At 54.6% G+C, this 26,086-nt stretch overlaps 2 protein-coding genes and 1 long non-coding RNA gene across 3 annotated transcripts; 1 reads left to right on the top strand and 2 right to left on the bottom strand.

Annotated features, from left to right (window-relative positions):
• Window positions 1-3,509: 3,509 nt before the first annotated feature.
• LOC136568289 (uncharacterized) lies at window positions 3,510-4,695 on the top strand. The gene is made up of 2 exons (XR_010785195.1): window positions 3,510-3,623; window positions 4,204-4,695. It is a non-coding gene; the product is annotated as an uncharacterized lncRNA (long non-coding RNA).
• Window positions 4,696-5,403: 708 nt separating this feature from the next.
• On the bottom strand, window positions 5,404-7,685 carry S100A11 (S100 calcium binding protein A11). The gene is made up of 3 exons (XM_066568215.1): window positions 7,458-7,685; window positions 6,354-6,491; window positions 5,404-5,698 (listed from the first exon to the last, which is right to left on the bottom strand). The coding sequence occupies exons 1-3, from the start codon at window positions 7,668-7,670 to the stop codon at window positions 5,546-5,548; spliced, it is 504 nt and encodes a 167-aa protein (XP_066424312.1). The 5' UTR covers window positions 7,671-7,685; the 3' UTR covers window positions 5,404-5,545.
• A 2,523-nt stretch (window positions 7,686-10,208) lies between these two features.
• Window positions 10,209-17,255, bottom strand: TCHH (trichohyalin). The gene is made up of 2 exons (XM_066567985.1): window positions 17,118-17,255; window positions 10,209-16,691 (listed from the first exon to the last, which is right to left on the bottom strand). The coding sequence occupies exons 1-2, from the start codon at window positions 17,253-17,255 to the stop codon at window positions 10,209-10,211; spliced, it is 6,621 nt and encodes a 2,206-aa protein (XP_066424082.1).
• Window positions 17,256-26,086: the final 8,831 nt, after the last annotated feature.

Raw genomic sequence — 26,086 nt, 5'->3', positions numbered from 1 at the left:
TAAAAAAACCCAAAAGCTTTAAAATAGAAAAATTAAAAATAAAAATTAAATTAAAAAAAATAAAAAAAAAAAAATGCTTTAAAAATAGAAAAATTTTAAAATAAAAATTAAATTAAAAAAAATAAAAAGATTAAAAAATAGAAAAATAAAAAATAAAAATAAAAAAGAAAATTAAAAAAATAAAATAAATGCTTTAAAAATAGAAAAATTAAAAATAAAATTAAAAAAACTAAAAGCGTTAAATTTAGAAAAAAAAAAAAATTAAAAAATAAAATTAAAAAATAAAATAAATGCTCTAAAAATAGAAAAATTAAAAATAAAAAGTAAATTAAAAAATAATTAAAAAATAAAATAAAAAGTTTTAAAACTAGAAAAATTAAAAAAAATAAAAAAATAAAATCAATGCTTTAAAACTAGAAAAATTAAAAATTACACAAAAAAAATTAAAAAAATAAATGCTTTAAAAAAAGAAAACTAAAAAATAAAAATTAATTTGAAAAATAAAAAAAAGCTTTAAAACTAGAAAAATTTAAAAAAAATTAAATAAAAAAATTAAAAAATTAAATAAATGCTTTAAAAATAGAAAAATAAAAAAAATTAATTAAAAAATAACATTAAAAAAACCCAAAAGCTTTAAAATAGAAAAATTAAAAATAAAAATTAAATTAAAAAAAAATTAAAAAAAAAGCTTTAAAAATAGAAAAATTTAAAAATAAAAATTAAATTAAAAAAAATTAAAAGCTTAAAAATAGAAAAATTAAAAATAAAAATAAAAAATAAAATTAAAAAAATTAAATAAATGCTTTAAAAATAGAAAAATTAAAAATAAAATTAATTAAAAAATAAAATTAAAAAAACTAAAAGCGTTAAAAATAGAAAAAATAAAGTTAAAAAATAAAATTAAAAAATAAAATTAAAAAATGAAATTAAAAGCTTTAAAAATCGAAAAATTAAAAATGAAAATTAATTAAAAAATAAAAAAATTAAATAAAAGCTTTAAAAAAAATTAAAAAATTAAATTGAAAAAAATTTAAAAAAAGGCTGTAAAAATAGAAAAATAAAAAATAAAAATAAAAAATAAAATTAAAAAAAATTAGTTAAAAATTAATGAAAAACAAATTAAACACCGTAAAGTGCTGTGAAGTACTGGAAAAGTTCCATAAAAGGTCGGGCCGAAACGCGGGACTGTCGTAAAACTGCCGTAAAGCAAAACTGTCGTAAAAGGTGCCGTAACGCGCCACTGTCGTAAAAGGGGCCGTAAAGCGCGACTGTCGCAAAAAGGGGCCGTAAAGCGCGACTGTCACAAAAGGTGCCGTAAAGCGCGACTGTCGCAAAAGGGGCCGTAAAGCGCGACTGTCGCAAAACTGCCGTAAAGCGCGACTGTCGCAAAACTGCCGTAAAGTGCGACTGTCGCAAAAGGTGCCGTAAAGCGCGACTGTCGCAAAAGGTGCCGTAAAGCGCGACTGTCGTAAAACTGCCGTAAAGCGCGACTGTCGCAAAAGGTGTCGTAAAGCGCGACTGTCGTAAAAGGTGCCGCAAATCGCGACTGTCGTAAAAGGTGCCGCAAAGCGCGACTGTCGTAAAAGGTGTCGTAAAGCGCGACTGTCGTAAAAGGTGCCGTAAAGCGCGACTGTCGTAAATGGTGTCGTAAAGCTCCACTGTCGCAAAAGGGGTCGTAAAGCGCGACTGTTGTAAAAGGTGCCGTAAAGCGCGACTGTCGTAAAAGCTGCCGTAAAGCTCCACTGTCGCAAAAGGGGTCGTAAAGCGCGACTGTCGCAAAAGGTGCCGTAAAGCGCGACTGTCGCAAAAGGGGCCATGAAGCCCGACTGTGGTAAACGGCAGTGCTGTAAGGCTCTGGCCGAGGACGCTGCTTCTGCAGCATCGAGGCTGGTGACACACCAGTCTAATAACGGGACAAACTCACTCTGCCCACGACAGAGACCTCTATAAGCAACTAAAGCCTTTCTAAAGTTCCATGCCAAGTCAGTTACCGAAACAGGAGCCAAAAATCCTCTTAGAATGAACTTTATTGAATTTTTCCAATGCTGACCGTTCAGCTGTGTTTACCAGAGACTTTTGGACACAGTTTGTATAAAGCACTTTAATAGTATCTCCCGCGGGGATTTGGCTGCCGGGGAGCTGCTCCCAGCTTGCAGGGCGCTGCTTGAGCTCTGTTTGCAGCACGGGGGATGCCCCCCGCAGCTGCCACGCCGAGCTCCGCTCCTCCTGCGACTCCGCCCCTCGCCGCCGCGAGTCTCCAGCCGGACACGCCCCCCATTTCCCCGTCGGACCCCGCCGCTCCGGTACCCGCGGTCCTGCTCGCCCCTGCCGCCCCGCCCCCGCCCTCGCGGTCCCGACACCCGTCCCCCCGGCCCCGGCCCCTCCCACCGCTCCCGCCATCCCCGCCTTTGCCATCCCGTCGGTCCCGGCTGTCCCGGCTGCCGCGGGCCCCGCCCCTCAATCCCGCCCACCGGCGTCCCGCGGCCCCGCCCCCTCCTGCCGCCGCCGCCGCTCCCCCCCCCCCGTTACCCGCGAGTGCGGCCGCTCCCGCCCCCCCCCACGTCCCCCTCGCCCCCTTTGCCGACCCAGCGGGGCCGGTGCTGGCCCAAGTCCCGTCGCTGCTGCTGCGTCTCTGCAGTTCCCTGCGGCTCTCGGATCTGCGGTGCTGAGCGCTCCTGGCGCGGCCGCGCTGCGTCTTCAGCGCCCCCTGTGCGCGTTGCCGCGGGAAGCTCTGCCCCCCCCCACCCTCGCGTTCCAGTGCACGCCGCACACCCCGAGCCGCCCACGGGCCCCGCGGCAGGGCAAACGCCCCCGGCTGACCCCGTCCCTGCCGGCGTTCCGGCGCAATCCCCCGGTCCCGGCACGGCACCGCTTGCGCTGGGACCGGAGCGCCCCAGTCCGCCCAGCCCGCCCGTGCCGGCGCCGCGGCGTCCGCACCGGTGGCTGCAGCCTCTGCCGTGCCTGCCGCCGCTCCAGCGCTGCCTCCCGTCCGCGCCGCCCCTGCCCGCCGGGCCGGCAGCCACCCCAGCCCCCAGCGGCTGCACGCCGCGGCCCCCCCGCCGCCTCCCCGCAGCACCTCCCGCCACCCGGGATCATCCCCCGCTGACGAGGCCGCCCCGCCGCCGCCCGTGGCCGCTTTCTCGCTCCTGCCGCCGCCGCTCCATGGCGGGCCGAGCCGCGCCTTCCCCAGCGCGGCCCCCCGCTTCAGAGCTGCTGGATGGCGCGGCTCCGCCGCCTCCTGCAACCACGGACGTCCCGGCGTTCCCTTCCACAGCCGCAGCCCCGGCTCCCGTTTCTGCAGCGCCGCCGCCTCCCGCACCCCCCGGCCTGCCCGCCGCCATGATGACTGCCCGCGCCGCCGTAGTGATGGAACCCACGCATGCGCAGTTGCTACAACCCCCGCACCAGCGATATCACTCCGCGCCGCCTCATCCAACCACAGCGCCGCTTCCGGGATCAGCCGCACGCATGCGCAGTTCTATCTCCACGGCTCCGCCGCCACCCCCCCACTGCTTTGGCCGCCGCTTTGGTACAGCCCGGTCCCGGTTCCGAGCCGCTGCGTGCCGCTGTCCGGCCACAGCCGGCATCCCTGTGCGCTGGCACGGCGCTTCCGCCGCCACCGGGTCCGTACACGGCACCACAGCAGGCGAAAACTGCTGCGCCGTGCGTGTATCCTTCCGCGTCTCTCGCTCTGCCGGACCTCTCTCGGTCGCATCACCGAGAGATCCCTCCCCAGCGCGCGCGCGACCCTGCACAACCGGCACCTGATATCCCGCCGCGTTTTCGCCTTCCGCACCCCTAGCACCGAGTGGGACTACTTTGTGTCACGATTCGTCCGCACACAAACCGGGCAACGAGGAGGGGGAGGCTGGAATATGACAGACCTGAGGGGAAAAACAAGGAATTCCCGAGGGGAAAACATGGAATTCCTGAGAGGGGAAGTGCAGGATTCCTGAGGGGCAAAATGTGGGAATTCCTGAGGGGGAAATGAGAGAATTCCTGAGGGAGAAAATGTGGAAATTCCTGAGGGGGAACCCAAACCCTTCCCAGAGCTCCCAGCAGAGGCTCAGGACTGACAGCCACAAAACCAACCCCTAAATCCTGAGTTTTCACCCCTAAATCCTGAGTTTTCACCCCTAAATCCTGAATTTTCACCCCTAAATCCCGAATTTTCACCCCTGAATCCTCTCTTTGTCCCTGCAGGTGACGGAGATCGGGAAGGACGTGCTGGGGCTGCGCATCAGCCCCCTCCAGTTCCGCTAGGAATTCTCCTGGAGAAGGAAATTCCCAGTCCCCCACCCCAGCTTTCCCCCCACTCCCTCCCCTTGGCCATTCCCATCCTCTCTTCCCGGTTTTTCCCCACTCTGGAATGCCAGATTGGGGGTTTTTTCCCCACATTTAGCAGGAATTTTTTTTCCTTGTTCCCAGAGCAATTTTCCTGTGCTTTTATCCCAGTTTTTTTTCCAGAGGGGGAAGGGGGGGCCTCTTCCCAAATCCTGGTTGTGACACAACCACCTCTGCTCCCCTTAAAATCCTAAAAAAATTGCTAAAAAACCCTGGGATTGGCTCTGTAAATCCGAATCCAGGGAAATCCTGCTCCCTCTGGAAGTGTCTCTGTGTTTGTTGATTCCTCCTGTTGTCGCCATGGCAACTCAGTGAGCTCCCGTTGTTAATAAAGTTCGTTAATGACCTGGATTTTCCTGATTTGCAGCTCAGGACACACCAAAAAAAAAAAAAAAAAAATTGGAATTTAATCCCTTTTCCCAGCTCTGCTTGGAGAGCTGGGAATTTTCCCGAGGATGGGATCGGCTCTCCTGGGATGATTCGGAGCTGTGTGTGTTAATTAGTGGGGTGCAATTAACGCCCCAATTAACCCTGAGGGCCCGTCCGGCATTTCCAGGTGGAGTTTTGTCCTTTGGCACTCCCGGGTTTGGCCCCAGGGCACGGAAAAGGCTCCGGGATTCCCAAATTAGGGTGGATTCCGATCCCTGCAGGGGAGAGAGGGATGGGAATGACGATTCCAGGGATGCGATTCCAGGGATTGTCCTGCTGGGAATGTCCAGGGTGTGGAAGGAGGGGCTGGAAGTGTCCAGGGAATGGGGCTGGAAAAGGGAATGGGGGATCCTGAGGCGGCTCAGCCTGGAGAAAAGGGGGAGCCAGGGGGGATTTGGGATCTGATCCCAGGGAACGGGGGCAGGACAAGAGGGAACGGCCTCGAGCTGTGCCAGGGCTGGAAATTTGGGATGGTTTTTCCATGGAAAAAGGGTTGGGAAGCACCGGAAGGGGCTCAGGGAGGGCTGGATCCCCATCCCTGCAGGGAATCCCTGGAATTTTGAGCAGGTGAGGATCACTTTGGGATTCCTCCCCCCCCCCACTTCACAGATGCCAGAATCCCTCGGGGTCTTCAACGTTTTCAACCTTTTATTTATCCATAAAAAAGCAGGGGGGGGAGGGGGGTAAAAAAGGGAATGCTCGCATTCCCTCACTTCCAGCATTCCATGGGGAATACCGGGGGGGATCTGGGGTGGAGCCGGAGCCTCTGGGTTCAGGGTTTGGGGGATTTGAGGATCAGGGAGTCGTGGCAGGCCACGGCGATGCCCCCGATGAGGTTCAGGAACTCCTGGAAGTCCAACTGCCCGTCGCTGTTCATGTCCAGCTTCTTCATCATCCTGTCCACCACGCCCGGGTCCTTCTGGTTCTGGGGAAAAAAACCCCAAAAAAACGGGAATTTGTGCCTGGAATGAGGGGGGGGAATTCCCTGCCCAGGAAGGGAGGGGAGCTCAGGGAATCCTGGAGTGGTTTGGGATGGAGAATCCACCTTGAACAGCCACGTTCAGGGACATTCCCACAATCCCATCCTGCTTCCAATCCCATCCTGGCACAGCCCCAGGGCTGGGACCCCCTGGATCATCCCATTGATCCCATCCCATCGATCCCATCCCATTCCATTGATCCCATTCTTCCCATGGATCCCATCCCATTGGTCCCATCCCAACCCGCTGATCCCATCCCAACCCCATGGATCCCATCCTCTCCCATCGATCCCATCCCATTCCATTGATCCCATCCCCACCCCACTCCATGGATCCCATGGATCCCATCCCATCCCAATCCCATGGATTGCATTGAGCCCATCCCATCAATCCCATGGATCCCATCCCCATCCCAATCCCATGGATCCCATCCCATCAATCCCCTCCCACCCCATGGATCCCATGGATCACATTGATCCCATGGATCCCACCCCATCAATCCCATCCCAATCCCATGGTTCACGCTGATCCCATCCCAATCCCATGGATCCCACCCCATGGACCCCATCCCGTGGATCCCAGGCCCCCCCATTCCCGCACCTTGGTGAAGGCGGCCAGCTCGGTGTCCATGAAGGCGCGGAATTCCCGCTTGGAGAGGGTGCAGGAGTCGCCCTCGCGGCCGGCGTAGCGCTGGAACACGGCCAGCAGCGACTCGATGCAGCGCTCCGTCTCCGTGGGCTGGGCGGCCAAAATCCCGGGATTTGGGGTCAGGGCAGGGCGGGGGAGCCCCCTCTGCCCGTCCCAGGTGTGCCGGGGGCAATCCTGGGATTTTTGGGAGCAGGGAGAGGCCCCCTCTGCCCATTCCAGGAGCAGTCGCGGTTTTTTGGGGATGAGGGAAGGGCTGGAGGAGCCTCCCGTGCCCATTCCAGGTGTGCCAGGGGCAATCCCAGTTTTTTGGGGATGAGGAGCCTCCTGCGCCCACTCCAGGCGTGCCAAGGAGCAATCCCGAGTTTTTTAGGGAGCAGGGAAGCCCCTCCTGTGCCCGCTCCAGCTTTTCCAAGAGCAATCCCGGCTGTTTCGGGCTGCGGGAAGGGCTCAGCCGGACCCGTCCCGCCGCATTTTTCCCTGGATTTCGCTCCCTGGCGCAGCGGGACGGGCCGGGAGCGGCTCCTGGAAAATGCCCTGGGGAGGCGGCGGATCCGTGCGAAGGGCCGGGCTGGATCCGCTCTTTCCCCGTTTCCCCCCCATTTCTCCCCACCCCACCCCGAGTTTTCCTTGTTTTTCACCCAATTCCCCCGGGTTTTACCCATTTCCCCCGGGTTTTATCCCTTTTTCTGTTTTTCTCTGTTTTCCCCCTGTTTTCCCCCAGTTTTTTCCTGTTTTTCTCTACTTTTTCTCATTTTCCTTCCGGTTTCTGCCCTGGTTTTCCCCCCATTTTCCACCCGTTTTTTACCTGTTTCTCCCACCCTGATTTTCCCCTTTTCCCCCGTTTTTCCCCCATTTTCCACCCGTTTTTTACCTGTTTCACCCCCCTGTTCTCCCCCTGTTTTCCCCCCATTTTTCCGTTTCTTCCCCCTATTCCTTCCTCCCCTTGGGACCACGCCCTATCCCCTCCCACTCCGATTTTGGGGCGTTTTGCCGGAAAATCTCCATTTTCCGCCGCTCGGGATCCATCTGCCCCCCAAATTCCCGGGAATCCCTCACCATGGCTGGGACAGGCGGCGGCTCCGCTCCGGTTTGGAGTCGCAGGATGGGGAGAAAAAGCTCGGGGAAAGTTCGGGAGCCCCGCCCGGGCTGAGTCAGCCCCGGACGCGTTGGGCAATTCCCGTTTCCAGCGCAACCGCGGCTCCTCCCGCGCCCCTGGAATGTGCCCGGCCCGGTCCGGGGCTTTGCGGGCATTCCCGAATCCGGCTCCATCCCCGTTTGCTCCTTGGGATATCCCTGGAGTCGTCCTCGGGCATGGGAGCGGGGGGAAAATCCTAAAGATCTTAACGGGGAGGTTGGGGGAAAAGGGGGGAAATTTCCTTAAAAATCTTCCGGGAGAGACTGGAAAAGGGAAAATCCCAAAATATTCAGGGGGAGGCTGGAGAAGGAAAAAGGGAAAAACTCCCTAAAATCTTCTGGGTGAGCCTGGAGCAGGAAAAGGGAAAATCCCAAAATATTCAGGGGGAGGCTGGAAAAAGAAAAAGGGAAAAATTCCCAAAAATCTTCTGGGGGGAGCCTGGAGCAGAGAGGCGTTAAAAACCAGGGATCAGGATGAGTTTTGGGATCCCGGGAATTCTGATCTGGGACTCGGGAGATTTTCCCTTTCCCCTCAATTTCCTGCCCCCGAACTCCCATTTTTTCCCGAATTTTGGGGTTTTCCCCCAACCCGCCTCTCCCAAAGGGAATTTTCCCGAGCTGGGATCTCCCTTTGGGTTTTCCCTCCCGCTCAGAACCCCCCGGTGACATCGCGGGGGGAAGGGGAGGTGACATTTCCCTGTGCCAGGGCCAATCCCGGGCATCTGGGACATTCCGGTCCCGGAGGCTGCGGGAGGGAGACGCCGCCATCTGTGCGGCCACATGGCCGTGACACTGTCCCTGGCACTGCCACTGAGCTGTGTCACTGTCCCTGGCACTGTCACCCAGCCCTGCCACTGTCACTATCTCTGGCACTGTCACCAAGCTGTGGCACTGTCCCTGGCATTGCCACCAAGGGCTGACAGCTGTGTCACTGTCCCTGGCACTGTCACCAAGGGCTGACAGCTGTGACACTGTCCCTGGCATTGCCACCGAGCCCTGCCACTGTCACTGTCCCTGGCATTGCCACCGAGCTGTGTCACTGTCCCTGGCACTGCCACCGAGCTGTGTCACTGTCCCTGCCATTGCCACCGAGCTGTGTCACTGTCCCTGGCACTGTCACCGAGCCCTGCCACTGTCACTGTCCCTGGCACTGTCACCGAGCTGTGTCACTGTCCCTGGCACTGCCATCAAGCTGTGTCACTGTCCCTGGCATTGTCACCAAGGGCTGACAGCTGTGCCACTGCCCCGGCATTGTCACCAAGCCATGTCACTGTCCCTGTCCCTGGCACTGCCCCTGGCACTGTCACCGAGCTGTGTCACTGTCCCTGGCACTGCCACCAAGGGCTGACAGCTGTGTCACTGTCCCTGGCACTGTCACCGAGTTGTGTCACTGTCCCTGGCACTGTCACCCAGTCCTGCCACTGTCCCTGTCACTGTCCCTGGCACTGTCCCTGGCACTGTCACCCAGTCCTGCCACTGTCCCTGGCACTGTCCCTGGCACTGTCACCCAGTCCTGCCACTGTCACTGTCCCTGGCACTGTCCCTGGCATTGTCACCCAGCTGTGTCCCTGTCCCTGTCCCCATCACTGAGCTCTGCCAGTGTCACTGTTCCTGTCCCTGGCACTGCCACCAAGGGCTGGCAGCTGTGTCCCTGCCCGTGGCATTGTCACTGAGCCCTGCCAGTGTCACTGTTCCTGTCCCTGCCCCTGGCATTGTCACCAAGTGCTGGCAGCTGTGTCACCGCCCCTGGCATTGTCGCCGAGCCCTGCCAATGTCACTGTTCCTGTTCCTGTCACTGTCCCTGCCCCTGGCATTGTCGCCGAGCCCTGCCAGTGTCACCGTTCCTGTTCCTGTGACTGTTCCTGTCCCTGTCCCCATCACTCAGGGTCAGTGCAGGGACGGAGCCTTGGGAGAGCCCCTGGCTCCAGCCTGGAGTGGGACATGGGAATGGGAATTGGGGATTGGGGATTGGGTGGGATTTGGGGTCAGGAGGAGTTTGGGGACTGAACTGGGAATGTCTGCCTGACCCAAACTGGGAATGCCTGATCCAAACTGGGAATGCCGGATCCCAGCCCTCCCAGCCCTCCCAGCCCTCTGGAAGGTGACGCTCGGAGCCTCTGCAGGAATCAGCCGTTTATTCCCATTTTCCATGCGATAAAAAGGAAGGAAAAGGAAAAGGAGAAGAAGGAGAATCCCCCACCCACCACCAGCACCCTGTGGCTCCAAACCCCTGGGCCTGGAGCTGGAATTCTGCTGGAATCAAGGCTAAAAAGGTGATTTTTTTTTTCCCCCAGCCTTGAGGATATCCAGGCCCCAAAATCAGGAATTTTTTTGGAGTTTAACGGCAGAAGCCAAGAGCAGCCCCAGCCCCAGGGCTGAGGGGAACCTGAAGTGACACCCCAGGGTGCAAAAGAGGACAGAGGCACCCAAGGACTCCAATTAGAGCAGAAAAAGTGATTAAATATCGCGGGACACACCCAGCAGGGAAGCAGAAACTCCGGATCCAGGCGGATCTCACTTCCTGCTGAGAATTCATTCCAGGGAAAAGCCCCCAGACCCCACTGGACACCCCAGGATCCTTTTGAGTCCATCACTGCTGGGCCACCACATCCTGAGGGGCAGAAGTGATCCTCAAAAGGACCTGGAGAGGCTCCGGGGAGAGGCAGATCCCCCTCAGGACGTCTTGGATTCATCCCTGGGGCGGCTCGGGGCCTCCTGTGGGGGCTCCTGGCCCTGCTTGGTGCCACCTTCCCGAGAAACCCGGGAATTTTCGGGTTCCCGGGGGCTCCTCTTGCTGGGTTCCTCCTCAGGAGCCTCCTTGCCCTCCTGGGTTCCCTCCCTGAGGGTCTCTCCGGGCTCTCTCCTCTCCGCATCCCGGCGTTCCGGGGGGATGCAGCCCTTGGCCTCGCCGTCCTCGCGCTCTCTCCGGGGGCAGCCGGATCCGGGCTCCCGCGGGGCCTTCTGGGGCCCCTCGCCCTGGGGCTGACCCTGCTCCACCTCAGGGACCTCGGGGCGCCTCCGGAGCTCCTTGGATTTCACCCGCTCGCCCTTCACGGCCTCCGGCTCGCCGGAATCCCGCGGGGCGCCGGAATCCCGCGGGGCGCCGGAATCCCGCGGGGCGCCGGAATCCCGCGGGGCTCCGTCCTTCGCCTCTTTTCCGGATCTTTCCCGGGGCTCATCCAGACCCTCGTCGGGCTTTTCCTGGGGGCATTGGGATGGTGGCACCTCGGGGTGGCCCCTGAGGGGGTCACTCGGTGGCCGCGGGGACGCGGGGCAGGTCCGGACGCGCACGGGCCGGCCCCGCTGGCCGGGCTGGCGGCACACGATCTCGTAGGTGGCGGCCTCGGGGTCCTGCAGGTTCTGGATGACGTGCACCAAGTAGGCCACGGTCTGGGGCTCCAGGGGCTCGGGGAGCAGCTGCACCTCGGGCCGGACATCGGGGTCAGCGGGGCGGTACCGGACCCTGAGGTCACTGACGGGCGCCTCCTGTCCCGGGGGGCAGAGATCAACGGTGTCCACGTCCAGGGTCTGGTACCGGCACCGGCCCGGCTCCAGCTCCTCCTCCTCATCTTCTTCCTCCACGACCTCCAGCCTGATCTCCTCCCTCTGGTCAGCGATGGTCACTTCTGCCTCCCTGTCCTGTGCTCGGCGGCTGCGGCGCTCAGACACCTCCAGCTCCCGTTCCTGGTCGATTCTCCTCTCCCTCAGGGTCTCCTCTCTTTCTCTTCTGGGGCAAATTCTTCTGTCTTCTCCACGCTCACAGGGACGCTCTCTCCTCCTCAGCTCCTCACCTCGTTCCCGGATCTCACGGCGCACTTTGACATCGGCTTCAGCTGCTGCCACTGAGATCTCTCTGTCCCACTCGTACCTCAGGGTTTCTCTCTGTCTCCTTCCATCATCTTCAATCTCACGGATGTCTCGCTCACGTCTGTCCCGTGTCTCTCTCCGGCCAACTCTGGTCACTTCTTCCTCCCTTTCCCTTGCCCAGCGCTCAGAGCCCTCCAGCTCCAGCTCCCGTTCCTGGTCGATTCTCCTCTCCCTCAGGATCTCCTCTCTTTCTCTTCTGGGGCAAATTCTTCTGTCTTCTCCACGCTCACGGGGACCATCTCTCCTCCTCAGCTCCTCACCTCGTTCCCGGATCTCACGGCGCACTTTGACGTCGGCTTCAGCTGCTGCCACTGAGATCTCTCTGTCCCTCTCGTACCTCAGGGTTTCTCTCTGTCTCCTCCCATCACCTTCAATCTCACAAATGTCACGAATTTCACGTCTGTCCCGTGTCTCTCTCTGGCCAATGGCAGCCACTTCTTCCCTTTCCCCTGTCCGGCGCTCAGACACCTCCAGCTCCCGTTCCTGGTCGATTCTCCTCTCTCTCAGGTCTGCTTCCCTCTCTCTGACCCGGGAGATTCTCCTCTCTGGTTCTGCTTCCTGCTCACGCTCACAGGGACGCTCTCTCCTCCTCAGCTCCTCTCGTGGTTCCCGGATCTCACAGCGCACTTTGACATCGGCTTCAGCTGCTGCCACTGAGATCTCTCTGTCCCTCTCGTACCTCACTGATTCTCTCTGTCTCCTCCCATCAGCTTCAAGTTCACGGATCTCACGAATTTCACGTCTGTCCCGTGTGTCTCTCTGGCCAATTGTGGCCTCTTCATCCACCCTTTCCCGTGTTCTGCACTCAGACACCTCCACCTCCAGCTCCCGTTCCTGGTCGATTCTCCTCTCTCTCAGGTCTGCTTCACTCTCTCTGACCCGGGAGATTCTCCTCTCTGGTTCTGCTTCCTCCTCACGCTCACAGGGACGCTCTCTCCTTCTCAGCTCCTCTCGTGGTTCCCGTTCCCGGATCTCACGGCGCACTTTGACATCGGCTTCAGCTGCTGCCACTGAGATCTCTCTGTCCCTCTCGTACCTCAGGGTTTCTCTTTGCCTCCTTCCATCATCTTCAATCTCACGGATGTCTCGCTCTTGTCTGTCCCGTGTCTCTCTCCGGCTGCCTCTGGCCACTTCTTCCCTCCTTTCCCTTGCCCGGCGCTCAGAGCCCTCCAGCTCCAGCTCCCGTTCCTGGTCGATTCTCCTCTCCCTCAGGGTCTCCTCTCTTTCTCTTCTGGGGCAAATTCTTCTGTCTTCTCCACGCTCACAGGGACGCTCTCTCCTTCTCAGCTCCTCACCTCGTTCCCGGATCTCACGGCGCACTTTAATGTCGGCTTCAGCTGCTGCCACTGAGATCTCTCTGTCCCTCTCGTACCTCACTGATTCTCTCTGTCTTCTTGCATCAGCCTCAAGTTCACGGATCTCACGAATTTCACGTCTGTCCTGTGTCTCTCTCCGGCTGCCTCTGGCCACTTCTTCACTCCTTTCCCGTGTCCGGCGCTCAGACACCTCCACCTCCACATCCAGCTCCTGGTCAATTCTCCTCTCTCTCAGGGCCTCTTCCCTCTCTCTGACCCGGGAGATTCTCCTCTCTGGCTCTGCTTCCTCCTCACGCTCACAGGGACGCTCTCTCCTCCTCAGCTCCTCTCGTGGTTCCCGGATCTCACGGCGCACTTTGACATCGGCTTCAGCTGCTGCCACTGAGATCTCTCTGTCCCTCTCGTACCTCAGGGTTTCTCTCTGTCTCCTTCCATCATCTTGAATCTCACGGATGTCTCGCTCTCGTCTGTCCCGTGTCTCTCTCCGGCCAACTCTGGTCACTTCTTCCTCCCTTTCCCTTGCCCAGCGCTCAGAGCCCTCCAGCTCCAGCTCCCGTTCCTGGTCAATTCTCCTCTCTCTCAGGTCTGCTTCCCTCTCTCTGACCCAGGCGATTCTCCTCTCTGGTTCTGCTTCCTCCTCACGCTCACAGGGACGCTCTCTCCTTCTCAGCTCCTCTCGTGGTTCCCGTTCCCGGATCTCACGGCGCACTTTGACATCGGCTTCAGCTGCTGCCACTGAGATCTCTCTGTCCCTTTCGTACCTCAGGGTTTCTCTCTGTCTCCTTCCATCAGCTTCAATCTCACGGATGTCTCGCTCTCGTCTGTCCCGTGTCTCTCTCCGGCCAACTCTGGTCACTTCTTCACTCCTTTCCTGTGTCCAGCGCTCAGAGCCCTTCACCTCCAGCTCCCGTTCCTGGTCGATTCTCCTCTCCCTCAGGGCCTCTTCCCTCTCTCTGACCCGGGAGATTCTCCTCTCTGGCTCTGCTTCCTGCTCACGCTCACAGGGACGCTCTCTCCTTCTCAGCTCCTCACCTCGTTCCCGGATCTCACGGCGCACTTTGACATCGGCTTCAGCTGCTGCCACTGAGATCTCTCTGTCCCTCTCGTACCTCAGGGTTTCTCTCTGTCTCCTCCCATCACCTTCAATCTCACAAATGTCACGAATTTCACGTCTGTCCCGTGTCTCTCTCTGGCCAATGGCAGCCACTTCTTCCCTTTCCCGTGTCCGGCGCTCAGACACCTCCAGCTCCCGTTCCTGGTCGATTCTCCTCTCTCTCAGGTCTGCTTTGCTCTCTCTGACCCGGGAGATTCTCCTCTCTGGTTCTGCTTCCTGCTCACGCTCACAGGGACGCTCTCTCCTCCTCAGCTCCTCTCGTGGTTCCCGGATCTCACAGCGCACTTTGACATCGGCTTCAGCTGCTGCCACTGAGATCTCTCTGTCCCTCTCGTACCTCACTGATTCTCTCTGTCTCCTCCCATCAGCTTCAAGTTCACGGATCTCACGAATTTCACGTCTGTCCCGTGTGTCTCTCTGGCCAATTGTGGCCTCTTCATCCACCCTTTCCCGTGTTCTGCACTCAGACACCTCCAGCTCCCGTTCCTGGTCAATTCTCCTCTCTCTCAGGTCTGCTTCACTCTCTCTGACCCGGGAGATTCTCCTCTCTGGTTCTGCTTCCTCCTCACGCTCACAGGGACGCTCTCTCCTCCTCAGCTCCTCTCGTGGTTCCCGTTCCCGGATCTCACGGCGCACTTTGACATCGGCTTCAGCTGCTGCCACTGAGATCTCTCTGTCCCTCTCATACCTCAGGGTTTCTCTTTGCCTCCTTCCATCATCTTCAATCTCACGGATGTCTCGCTCTTGTCTGTCCCGTGTCTCTCTCCGGCTGCCTCTGGCCACTTCTTCCCTCCTTTCCCTTGCCCGGCGCTCAGAGCCCTCCAGCTCCAGCTCCCGTTCCTGGTCGATTCTCCTCTCCCTCAGGGTCTCCTCTCTTTCTCTTCTGGGGCAAATTCTTCTGTCTTCTCCACGCTCACAGGGACGCTCTCTCCTTCTCAGCTCCTCTCGTGGTTCCCGGATCTCACGGCGCACTTTGACATCGGCTTCAGCTGCTGCCACTGAGATCTCTCTGTCCCTCTCATACCTCAGTGATTCTCTCTGTCTTCTTGCATCAGCCTCAAGTTCACGGATCTCACGAATTTCACGTCTGTCCCGTGTCTCTCTCCGGCTGCCTCTGGCCACTTCTTCACTCCTTTCCCGTGTCCGGCGCTCAGACACCTCCACCTCCACATCCAGCTCCTGGTCAATTCTCCTCTCCCTCAGGGCCTCTTCCCTCTCTCTGACCCGGGAGATTCTCCTCTCTGGCTCTGCTTCCTCCTCACGCTCACAGGGACGCTCTCTCCTCCTCAGCTCCTCACCTCGTTCCCGGATCTCACGGCGCACTTTGACATCGGCTTCAGCTGCTGCCACTGAGATCTCTCTGTCCCTCTCGTACCTCAGGGTTTCTCTTTGCCTCCTCCCATCAGCTTCAATCTCACGGATGTCTCGCTCACGTCTGTCCCGTGTCTCTCTCTGGCCAACTCTGGTCACTTCTTCCTCCCTTTCCCGTGTCCGGCGCTCAGACACCTCCACATCCAGCTCCTGGTCAATTCTCCTCTCTCTCAGGTCTGCTTCCCTCTCTCTGACCCGGGAGATTCTCCTCTCTGGCTCTGCTTCCTGCTCACGCTCACAGGGACGCTCTCTCCTCCTCAGCTCCTCTCGTGGTTCCCGTTCCCGGATCTCACGGCGCACTTTGACATCGGCTTCAGCTGCTGCCACTGAGATCTCTCTGTCCCTCTCGTACCTCAGGGTTTCTCTCTGTCTCCTCCCATCAGCTTCAGTCTCACGGATGTCTCGCTCTCGTCTGTCCCGTGTCTCTCTCTGGCCAATGGCAGCCACTTCTTCCTCCCTTTCCCGTGTTCTGCGCTCAGACACCTCCACCTCCATCTCCTGTTCCTCATCCACCCTTCTCTCTCTCCTTCTCCCTTTTCTTCTGGGATCATCTCTTTCTTCCCTCTCCTGCTTCTCCCGGATCTCCCTCTCCCTTTCTGCAGATTCCAGCTCCCGTTCCCGCTTTGTTCTCTGTCTGTAGCCCCGTTCCTCTGGCTCTGCTCTCCCACATTCCCCGAGGTCGATCTCTAATGGTTCCTCCAGGTACGACTGGTGTGGCCGCCTGGACTCCGCACATTCCAGCTCAGCCGCCCGGCCGCTTCTCCCTTCCAGCTCTCTTTGTCCCAGCTCACGCCGGCGGTGGCGGCTCCTCTCTTCCTGGAGCAATTCGGGTTCCTGTGGCCGATTGTCACCTTCTCCATCTGCTCCTCGTGGCCGCTGGGCTCTTTCATCACGCCCTGGCTCCTGGCGGCTCCACTGGTCTGGCCGTGGTTGGGGTTCTCGGCGTTGCTTGCCCGTCCTCACGTCTGCCACTTCTTCCTCCTGGTCTCTCCTGTCTCCTTCTCGTCTGTCCTGCTCCGGGGGCTGCCGCCTTCTCCGGCTCTCCCGCTGCTCGCTCGGCTCCTGGCTCCGTTCCTGGTATTCCTGAGGGATCAGCTCCCCACGCGGTTCCTTCCCACTCCGCGTGCGACGTTCCTGCTGATCCCTCCTTGTTTCCTCTGAGATTTCCACCTCCCTGACCCTGAGGTCTCCTTGCAGCTCAGCCTCACGAATCCTCTCCCAGGTTTGTTGTTCCTCCTCCTCCTCCTCCTCCTCCTCCTGGGGCTGCCGGCGGCTCCCTCTGCTCCTGAATTCCGGCTCCCGCAGGGATTTTCCTCCGGTTGGGAGCTTTGTCCTCTGCACCAGGAACGGGGCCCTCGGCTGGAACCAGAAGCAGCACTTGGCCACCCGGAACACCAGGAGGAGGAACTCGTTGAAATCGATGTCCCCGTCCCCATCCCACTCCAGGAACTGCAGGATCTTCTCGATGGTCTGAGGGTCGTGAGGCTTCTGCAGGGAAAAAACACGGGGTGGGGGGAAAAAGGGGAATTTTTGTCTTCCTGCTCCTTGGGGGAGAAATGCAACAATGGGAGGGGAAAAAGGGGAATTTTTGTCTTCCTCCTCCTTGGGGGACATCGATTGCAACAATGGGAAGAGTCACAGGAATTGTCCTTCCATCTCTCATAATTTCACTTTTAGGGCTCAGCACCAGCTGTGGGAATTCATTCCCCAAAATCCCCCCTGGATCCCCCTTTTCTCCAGGCTGAGCCCCCCAGCTCCCTCAGGAATTCTCCATTCCCTTCCCGGCACAAAGGAACCCAGCCTTTGGTGGAACCCAACCTTTGGGGGAACCCAGCCTTTGGTGGAACCCTCCCCGTTCCCTTTCCAGGGAGGATTTTGCCATTCCCACATCCCGGCCCTTCCCGCAGCGCTCACCACCAGGGAATCTGCGAACTCCCTCTGGATCAGCTCCCTCATCCTCCTCCGGCTGAGCCCGGAGCCGTCCCCATCTCCCCGGGCGTGCTGCTGGAAGACGCCGACGATGGTGGCGATGCTGTCCAAGAACGGGGACATCCTGCAGATCCGAGCGAGCCTGCGAGGGACAGGAGCAGATCAGGGGCTGGGGGATCCCCTTGGGAGGAGGGAGGAGAATTCCCGGCTCCGTGTTCCCCCCTGGGAACACATTCCGGGGTTTCAGTGGGATGGGGAGTGGCCTCTGGCCTCGCCACGGACGCGTTTGGGTGACGTCGGAGCGGGCATGGTGACGGGGATGCGGTGACGGGGAGGGACCCGGCGGTGCTGACTCGGGAGGTGCCCCCAGATCCTGCCCCGTGGGGTTATCCCATGGAATATTTCCTTGGAATGGGCACTAAATGGAACCAGTCCAACCCTCTGCTGTCCAGGGAGGTCTCCACAGAGCTTCTCCTCTCCAGGTGAACACCTCCAGCTCTCCCAACCTTCCCCCAGCCCTTGGAGCATCTCCATGGCCTCATTCCAGGACTTCCTGGTGTTTCCAAGATCCGTCCCTGTGATCCTGGTGAGAGCAGCTTTAACCCAACCCAAGACAAGATCTGGGGCAGAGACCTCAAGAGCTGCGTCTGGAAACCTCCAAAGCCTCCTCCTTCCCTCCTTCCTCCCTTGTGGCATCCCCAAGCCGCCCATGGGGAACCTCCGTGCCCGATCTGATCCCGGGGAGCTGCGCCGTGCCCGATTCCCGCCTCCGGAACGTGCCCGGGCACACGAGCACTCCCTGCCCCATGGGAACGCCGGAATTTCCACAGAGAAGGGGCCACTGCTCCGGCCGGGAGCTGACCCCACACCCAAGGAAGCCCCCAGACTTCTCCCCTATTCCCTTCCCTCAGCGACAACCCAACCCAACAACCCCAACAGGGAGAAACCCTTGGATATTCCCAAAAAACGCCGGGAACGACTCTCCCGTCCACCGTGAATCCCGGGGAAACACCAAAATTCCCAACCAAGGGGAAAATTCCCGGCAGAGGGAACATTCCCAAGGGAGCCACTCACCCAAGTCACCGTCGGGAGCGAGTGGGATTCCTGGGAAGCCGTGCGGAGCCAGGCGAGGACGGGGCTGCTTTTATAGGGTCCCCGTTGGGGTTGGAGAGGAGCCACCCTTCGTGGACGTTGTCCTGATTCATCCTGGGCCAAGCCCAGTCCCAAACGGGTTATTTGGCTTTATCAACCCTTCCCTATCATTTTCGCCCCGAAATAGCAGCGGCTCTCCAGGCCGGTTCCGCCTAATCCTGGAAAATCCTGGCTGTAAAATCCTTTTATGGTCGAGTTTCGGATTTTTTTGGGGGGAATCTGGAAGGACTCCAGAGCGTAAATGGAGGAGGGTGGATTTCAGTGTAAATATTTGTGTTATGGGTGGGGGTTTATGTCTTTAACATCTGCAAAACCACATGAAAATAGGGATTAATATTTAAATTAAATTAATTAAATTAATTAAATTAATTAAATTAATTAAAAAGAAAATTTAAGTGCTGATGGCAGCAGGGCTCAGGATGAGCAGATCAGGGACAATCAAGATCTTTATGACCCACGTAATTCGTCCCACAATTCCAAAGGGGATTTTTGTCTCTTTTTTGTGCATTTCCTTTGGAACTTCAAGCCCGAGGTCACTGAGCTTTGGATCAGGCAAAGGGAAGAAGATTTCAGCCCTAAAATCTGGGTGAGATTCCCCAAATCCTCCTGCTTTTGGTTCGTGGGACACCCCTATAGAGTTTTATTCTTATTTTTACTTCTCATTAATGAGTATTTGGCCACATTATCCAATATAAAAAATAAACCAACCCCAACCATTTTTAAACTATTAAATGGATTTTTAAATGGATTTTTGAACAAGGAAATTGTAATCAATTGATGACTTTTCATTGAGAAAAATCACGATGAAACTTCTAATATTAATTGGACCATCTTAATTTCAACTTGGCTGGGTTTTAATTAAAAATAAAAGCAGAAACCTCTGCTGAGAGGCCGATTAATGCTGAATTTCCTCCGGCTGCCCTCGGGCCGTAATTACCTCGCAATCTCCCTATTTTTTAATTTAATCTTCGAACGGCAAATTAATTAACTCTTCCTTTATTCCCCAGGAACTCGTAGAGGAAATCTGGAAAATTCCAGAGCCTGGATTTGGGGTTTGGAGGGGGGACAGGGTGACGGGGACATCACGGGGGCCACCTCAGAGCAGGAACTCGTCCCGCAGCCTCGCCCGCGGCTCACCCTGGGTGTAGGAGCCCAATTAATTAACGCTGGCTAATTAATAACCTCGGGGACACTCAGCCCAGGGATTTGTCCCCAACGTTCATTTTTGGTTTTTTTTTTTTTTTTTTTTGAACCTGGATTAAATTACCCTGGTGCAAATTAGGCCCCGCCTGGGCCATAATGACACCCTTGGGACGCTGTAATTTTGGGGTGGATTTTTTGGGTGATTATGCAAATGAGGGGGGGTTTGGTGGCCTGTAACTGTCTGGAATCCCCACCCCAGGGGCTGGGGCCTCAGAAATCCGCCTTGGAAAAGGTTCCTGGCCTCAGGAGCGCTTTCCTGGGATTTGGTGACATTCCCAGGATGAGGCAACGAGGCTCCAGGCACGTCCTGGTGGTGCTGAACCCCTTTTCCTGCTGGATTTGCCCCAAAAATGCTTCTCCTGAGGCTCCAGGCACGTCCTGGTGGTGCTGAACCCCTTTTCCTGCTGGGCTTGCCCCAAAAATGCTTTTCCCGAGGCTCCAGGCGTGTCCTGGCAGTGCTTATGGAACTGGGGTGGGATTTTTTGGGATTTCAGGTTCCTTTCCATCTCAAACCATTCCAGAATTCCCTTGGCCGGTTTAGATGGGATTTTAGGGATCAATCCTTTCCTGCCCCAGGTTATTCCATGGATTCCCCATCCCTGGAAGTGCCCAAGGCCAGGCTGGACCCACCTGGGATAGGGGAAGGTCCCTGCCCATAGAACTGGGGTGGGAGTTTTTGGGATTTCAGGTTCCTTTCCATCCCAAACCCTTCCAGGATTCCCTGGGCTTGTTTAGATGGGATTTTAGGGATCAGTCCTTCCCTGGCCCAGGTGATTCCATGGATTCCCCATCCCTGGAAGTGCCCAAGGCCAGGCCGGACCCACCTGGGATGGTGGAATTTGTCCCGCCCGGGTGCTGGGACGCTTTTCCAGCCGGGATGTGGACGAGCAGTGGGATGAGGTCAGCGGGGCTCATTCCGGGCTGGGGCACCAGGACTCCTCGCCCCACTCATCCTGTTTGTCCCCGGCTGTCACCTGCCCCCAATCTGCGCCATCGGGGCCCGGCCGAGGTCCCCACGCCTCGTCTGAGGTCGGTGACACGCAGGACACGGAGCCCCGGGTGCCACCTCCGACGTCACCCCCGAGACGGCCCCGAATCCCACAGCGGCCTCAGCTCTGAATCAGAAATCCCAGACCAGAAACCGCCCCCCTGCCAGATTCCTGGGAATCTGCCCAAGATTCCCCCGGAATTCCCCGGATCGGGCACGGATTTGTGGAATTTTGGGATGAGTCCTTGGCGGGGTGGGGGGGGGGGGTTGAGCTGTGCACACTCCGAGGGAGGGTTGGGAATTCCAACTATCCCACCCAGAGCAGCACGGGGCAGGGTTGGGAATTCTGGATATCCCACCCAAATCCAGCTTTTATAGGATTGGGATTCCAGCCTGGGAATGCCAGGGGAGACACCCCTGAAACGCCCCTCGCCCAATTCCCCCACCTTCATTCGCTTTTTTCTCATTAATGAGGATTTTCTCCAAAATTAATTGCTGGCCCCTCCCATGGGCACCCCCGGCAGGAACTGGGCAGGAACTGGGCAGGAACTGGGAAGGAACTGGGAAGGAATTGGGCAGGAATTGGGAAGGAGTTGGGAAGGAACTGGGAAGGAATTGGGAAGGAATTGGGAAGGAACTCGGCAGGAATTGGGCAGGAACTGGGCAGGAATTGGGAAGGAATTGGGAAGGAATTGGGCAGGAACTGGGCAGGAATTGGGCAGGAATTGGGAAGGAATTGGGCAGGAATTGGGGAGGAACTGGGCAGGAACTGGGCAGGAATTGGGCAGGAACTGGGCAGAAACTGGGCAGGAATTGGGCAGGAATTGGGCAGGAATTGGGCAGGAACTGGACAGGAATTGGGAAGGAACTGGGCAGGAATTGTGCAGGAATTGGGCAGGAATTGGGCAGGAATTGGGCAGGAATTGGGCAGGAACTGGGCAGGAAAGGTTATTTTGGTTAATTTGGGGATTTTGGTTATTTTTACCCCGCCAGGGTTGGGGTTCAGGTGGTGCCAGAGCCGCGCCCGGGGCTCAGAACGGGTTTGGTGAGAGGGGTGGGGAGGGAGGGGAAACAAAGGGAGAGGAATGAGGATGTTGGGATGGGAACCGGGGCTGGGCCGGGGGCTGGAGCGGGGCCAGGGCTGGGAACGGGGCTGGAAACGGGAACGGAGAATCCTGAGGGAGCTGAGGGGGCGATCCCGGAGAAAAGGGGGATCCAGGGGGGAATATGGGATCTGATCCCAGAGAAAAGGGAGATCCAGGGGGATTTGGGATCTGCCAGGGGGGATTTGGGATCTGATCCCAGGGAATGGGGCCAGGACGAGAGGGAACAGCCTCGATCTATGCCAGGGGAGGCTCAGGGTGGGAAATTTGGGAAAATTCTTGGAAAATTATTTATTTTATTTGTTTTGTTTTATTTTATTTTATTTTATTTTATTTTATTTTATTTTATTTTATTTTATTTTATTTTATTTTATTTTATTTTATTTTATTTTATTTTGTTTTATTTTTTATTTTCCTCTTTTCTTTTTTCTTTTCTTTTCTTTTCTTTTCTTTTCTTTTCTTTTCTTTTCTTTTCTTTTCTTTTCTTTTCTTTTCTTTTCTTTTCATTTCTTTTTTCTTTTCTTTTTTCTTTTATATATTTTATTTTATTTTAATTATTTTATTTTATTATTTTTTATTTTATTTATTTTTATTTTTATTTTTACTTTCCTTGGAAGGGGCCCAGGGAGGGTTGGAGTGGCCACCCCTGAAAGTCTCCAAGGAATTCCTGGATATTCCTGGGGATGACCAAGGGGGGATCGATCCCAGCTTGGACTCGGTGATCCTGGAGCTCTTTCCCTGGACGTTCCTGGATGATCCTGGAATTCTCCTGGAGCCGGCAGCGAGCGGCGAATTCTTCTCCCACAGTGCCCCCAAGTGGCTCCGGGAGCGGGGCTGGGATCCCCGGGAATGGGACGGGGACACGCGGGGAAACTGAGGCACGCGGAGGGAAAGGGGCTGGAACTGCTCGCGCTGCTCCCAGTGCCGGACTGGGAGCCACTGGGAGGACTGGGAGCCCCTTAAATGGCTCAGGAAGGTCGACTTTATATATTTATATATTTTATATATATATAAAATTAATATATTTATATTATATATATATTTTTATATATATATATATAATATATATGTTTTTATATAGAATATTTTTATATAATACAAATATATAATATATTGATATATTATATATATTTTTATATTTTATGTATTTTATATTAAAATATGTTTTGTTTTGTTTTATTTTATTTTATTCTATTTTATTTTGTATTTCATTTATTACTGCAGCTTTTACCCCCCTTTTTGAAGGTTTTATCCATATTATTACTGGCTTTATCCATCTTTTTCCAGCTTTTTTCCACGTTATCCCCTTCCCATCATTCCTTTGCCGTTTCTCCTCGTTTCCTTCCCTCCTCCCCTGCTGAGAGCTGCGGGAATTCGCCCCAAATTTCGGCCTTTTTTCCCATTTTTGCCTCGTCCCCGAGCAGATTCCTAAACCTCCCCATTCCACAGGGCTTTCCACCCCCACATCTCCGTGATTAAATAATTGGAATCAAATCCTGTGATTAAATAATTGGAATCAAATCCGTCCTTTTTTTCCCGAGCTCTTCCCGCTGTCCCTAATCCCCTCTGACGTTCAGAGGTGTCAGAAATTTCCCTAATCCCATTTTTTTTTTCCATGTTAATGAGGCTATTTCAATAATTGGATTCCAGGGCTCCCCCCGAATTCTCCGGATTTGAATAATCCCACAATTCAAATCAGGGATTCACATCCCGGATCCTCCCCTTGCTTTGAGACGCTTTTAATAAATCCAACCATCATTAATGATAATTAAGGAGGAATTAATTAAACCCTTTCTGTGCCTTCCGAGCCCCAAACTCACAAACATTTCGGATTTTCCTGTTCCCTTTCCTGATCCTCCTGGGGAGGGAGGGATTTTTCCATGCCCCCTTTTGCTCATTTTCCCATTCCTCGGGATGTTTTAATCCCATTTTTTTTGGGATGTTTTCATCCAATTCCTTGGAATGTTTTAATCCAGTTCCTTGGGGTGTTTTCACCCAATTCCTCGGGTTATTTTCATCCCATTCCTTGGAATGTTTTAATCCCATTTTTGGGATGTTTTCACCCAGCTCCTCAGGACGTTTTAATCTCATTCTTCAGGATATTTTCATCCCATTCCTTGGGATGTTTAAATTCCATTTTTGGGATGTTTACACCCAATTCCTTGGCATGTCTTAATCTCATTTTTCAGGATATTTTCATCTCATTCCTTGGGATATTTAAATTCCATTTTTGGGATGTTTACACCCAAAATTCCTTGGCATGCCTAATCTCATTTTTCAGGATATTTTCATCCCATTCCTTGGGATGTTTCAATCTATTTTTCAAGATGTTTTCACCCAATTCCCCAGCTGGAATTCCTTCCATCTTTAGCCCGAATCTGCCAAATATTAAGGGCCCCGCTCTCTCGCTATTAAATCCTGATGATTATTTTTTAACTTGGAAGCGGGTGTGTCACAGCGGTTCGGAAAAAGCTGGAACCTCTCCGAGTTCCGTGCAAATCGGGATGGGCCTGGACGAAGCTGCCGGGGCAGGGAGGAGGGAGCGCTTCCCCCCTGCTGGACACCGGGGCCGCTGGAATCCCAGCCCAACCAGTTCTCCCAGTGGCCTGCCCGGGGTTCCCAGGGCCATTTCTGGCTGGCGACACCGGGGTGGGAGCTGGGACAGGCTCTGGCGCTTCCCAGGCATTCCCAGGAGTTCCTTCTCCGTCCCGTCTGGATTTTGGAGCTCCCAAACGAAGCCTCCAGGCAAAAATCCACCTCCCCTGGGGGTCCTGAGGGGTTCCGAGCCTCCGGCAAACTGGGAGCTGCTGGTTTAACTGGAATTCTCCGTGCCTGGAAGAGCCTCTGGGGGTGGGGGGACTCATCCCAGGAAAATGTGGATTCCAGGCTGGATTCCAGCTCCTCAAAATAAATCTGGGAGCAGCCCCAGCCCTGGGGGGCTGCTGGTGGTCCCCAAACTCAGATCCAGCCCAGAATTCCCTAAAAATAATTCTCATCCGTGGGGGAAGGAGCTCCTCGAGTTTTATTGCCGAGGAAAATTTGCTTTCCTCAATATTCCCACAATTTTAATGGGGAAAACCATTAAGGAGGAGGATTAAAAATGCAAAGGCAAAACCATGGATGAATTGAGGCGGACTCTGAACCTCCTCGTTCATCCGTGGGAAGCGAAAAGGCGGCGGGTGACGAAACAGGACCCCGGCTGCAATTCCCACTGGGATCATTTTCCCATTATTTATTGCGCTTTTCATTGGGCAATCAAACTGACGCGGTAATTAAGAGATGATTGAAAAGCAGCTTTTTTTTTTTTTTTTTTTTTTTTTTTTTTTAATCTCACGTGAAGCAATTTCCTGTCTTTCCTCTCTTTTTGTAACTCGTGGGAAGCTCAGACTCACCCGAGCCGGGCAGGGACCCCTTTCCTTCATCCCACTGATCCCAATCCTATTTCTTGCCCTGGAACCAGCTCTGGCAGCGGGAAAGGCAGCGCTCCACGATGCTGGAAGTGCAGGAGTTGAGGCGGAACGGGCTCCGTGGGGACGTTGGGGATTTGCTGTCCTTGGCATCTCCAGCGTCCCCAAGTGCCTGGGATTGGGACGCGCAGGGATCCGTGGAAATCCCGGTTTGGGACACGCAGGCATCCGTGGAAATCCCGGTTTGGGACGCACAGGGATCCCCCAGGATCGTGCCCTCGGCCTGGCAGGGCTCATCCGTGCCCAGCTCCACCACCTCGAGGGTGCAGGGATCCGCGGCCGGGAGCTCCTGCCGGAGCTTCTCCAGGTTGTCCAGGCAGGTCCCGGTGGCTTTGGAGACCCCGAGCTCCTCCTGGGGCAGCGGGAAGATCTCGGCCGAGTCAGGGGGACAGAGCTCCACGGTCAGGATGGATTTCTGCAGCGGGAACGTCATCACGCACATCCCGGGGGTCTCGAAGGTGAAGGGCTCCTCTCCAGAGCTCGGGATTTTCACGGGATCCGCGCAGGGCTCGGAATCCGCGGGGAGGGACGGGGAGGTGACCCCGAGGGGGACCTGAGGGGGGTCACGGGGACAGGAGGGACAAACGTCCTGGCACGGGCAGGGATCCGCCGGGGAATTCTGCTCCGGGGCCACCATGGCACAGGGATGGCTCTGGGCAGCCTCTTCCAGGCAGGAATAGGAACTCATCTCCCTGTGACTGAGAGCTGCAAGAAAAAGGAACAATTTCACACCCAATTCCACGAAAAATGTGGGACAAAAGCCCTCAATTTTTTGCTTTTTCTCTTCAAGCTCCCCAAATCAGCTTTTCTCATTAAAATCTGCTCTCAGCCAAACAATTCCAACAATTTGCCAGCTTTTTTTTTGGGGGGGATAACAATGGATTTGATTCACATTTTCAGATTTATAATTTTTAAGTGACTCCCTTCCCTTCCTCAGTTTTTTTTTTCCTTCTCCAGTTGTTTTTCCTTCCTCCAGTGGTTTTTCCCTTTTCCAGTAGTTTGGAATGGATCCTGGACGTCCTGGCAGGATGGGGTTTTAAT

This window comes from Molothrus aeneus, chromosome 31 (genome assembly GCF_037042795.1).
Source record: "Molothrus aeneus isolate 106 chromosome 31, BPBGC_Maene_1.0, whole genome shotgun sequence".
Taxonomy (NCBI): Eukaryota; Metazoa; Chordata; class Aves; order Passeriformes; family Icteridae; genus Molothrus; species Molothrus aeneus.
Note: the sequence above shows the minus strand (reverse complement) of the source record. Positions and strands in the feature narration are given on the sequence as shown.

Coding starts and splice junctions, on each gene's coding strand:
- S100A11 (XM_066568215.1), bottom strand. CDS start 7,670: ATGGAGCCGGATTCGGGAATGCCCGCAAAGCCCCGGACCGGGCCGGGC. Junction 6,492..7,457: donor CGCCGCCTGTCCCAGCCATG/GTGAGGGATTCC, acceptor TTGGCCGCCCAG/CCCACGGAGACGGAGCGCTG. Junction 5,699..6,353: donor AGCTGGCCGCCTTCACCAAG/GTGCGGGAATGG, acceptor TTTTTTCCCCAG/AACCAGAAGGACCCGGGCGT.
- TCHH (XM_066567985.1), bottom strand. CDS start 17,255: ATGTCCCCGTTCTTGGACAGCATCGCCACCATCGTCGGCGTCTTCCAG. Junction 16,692..17,117: donor AGTTCGCAGATTCCCTGGTG/GTGAGCGCTGCG, acceptor TTTTCCCTGCAG/AAGCCTCACGACCCTCAGAC.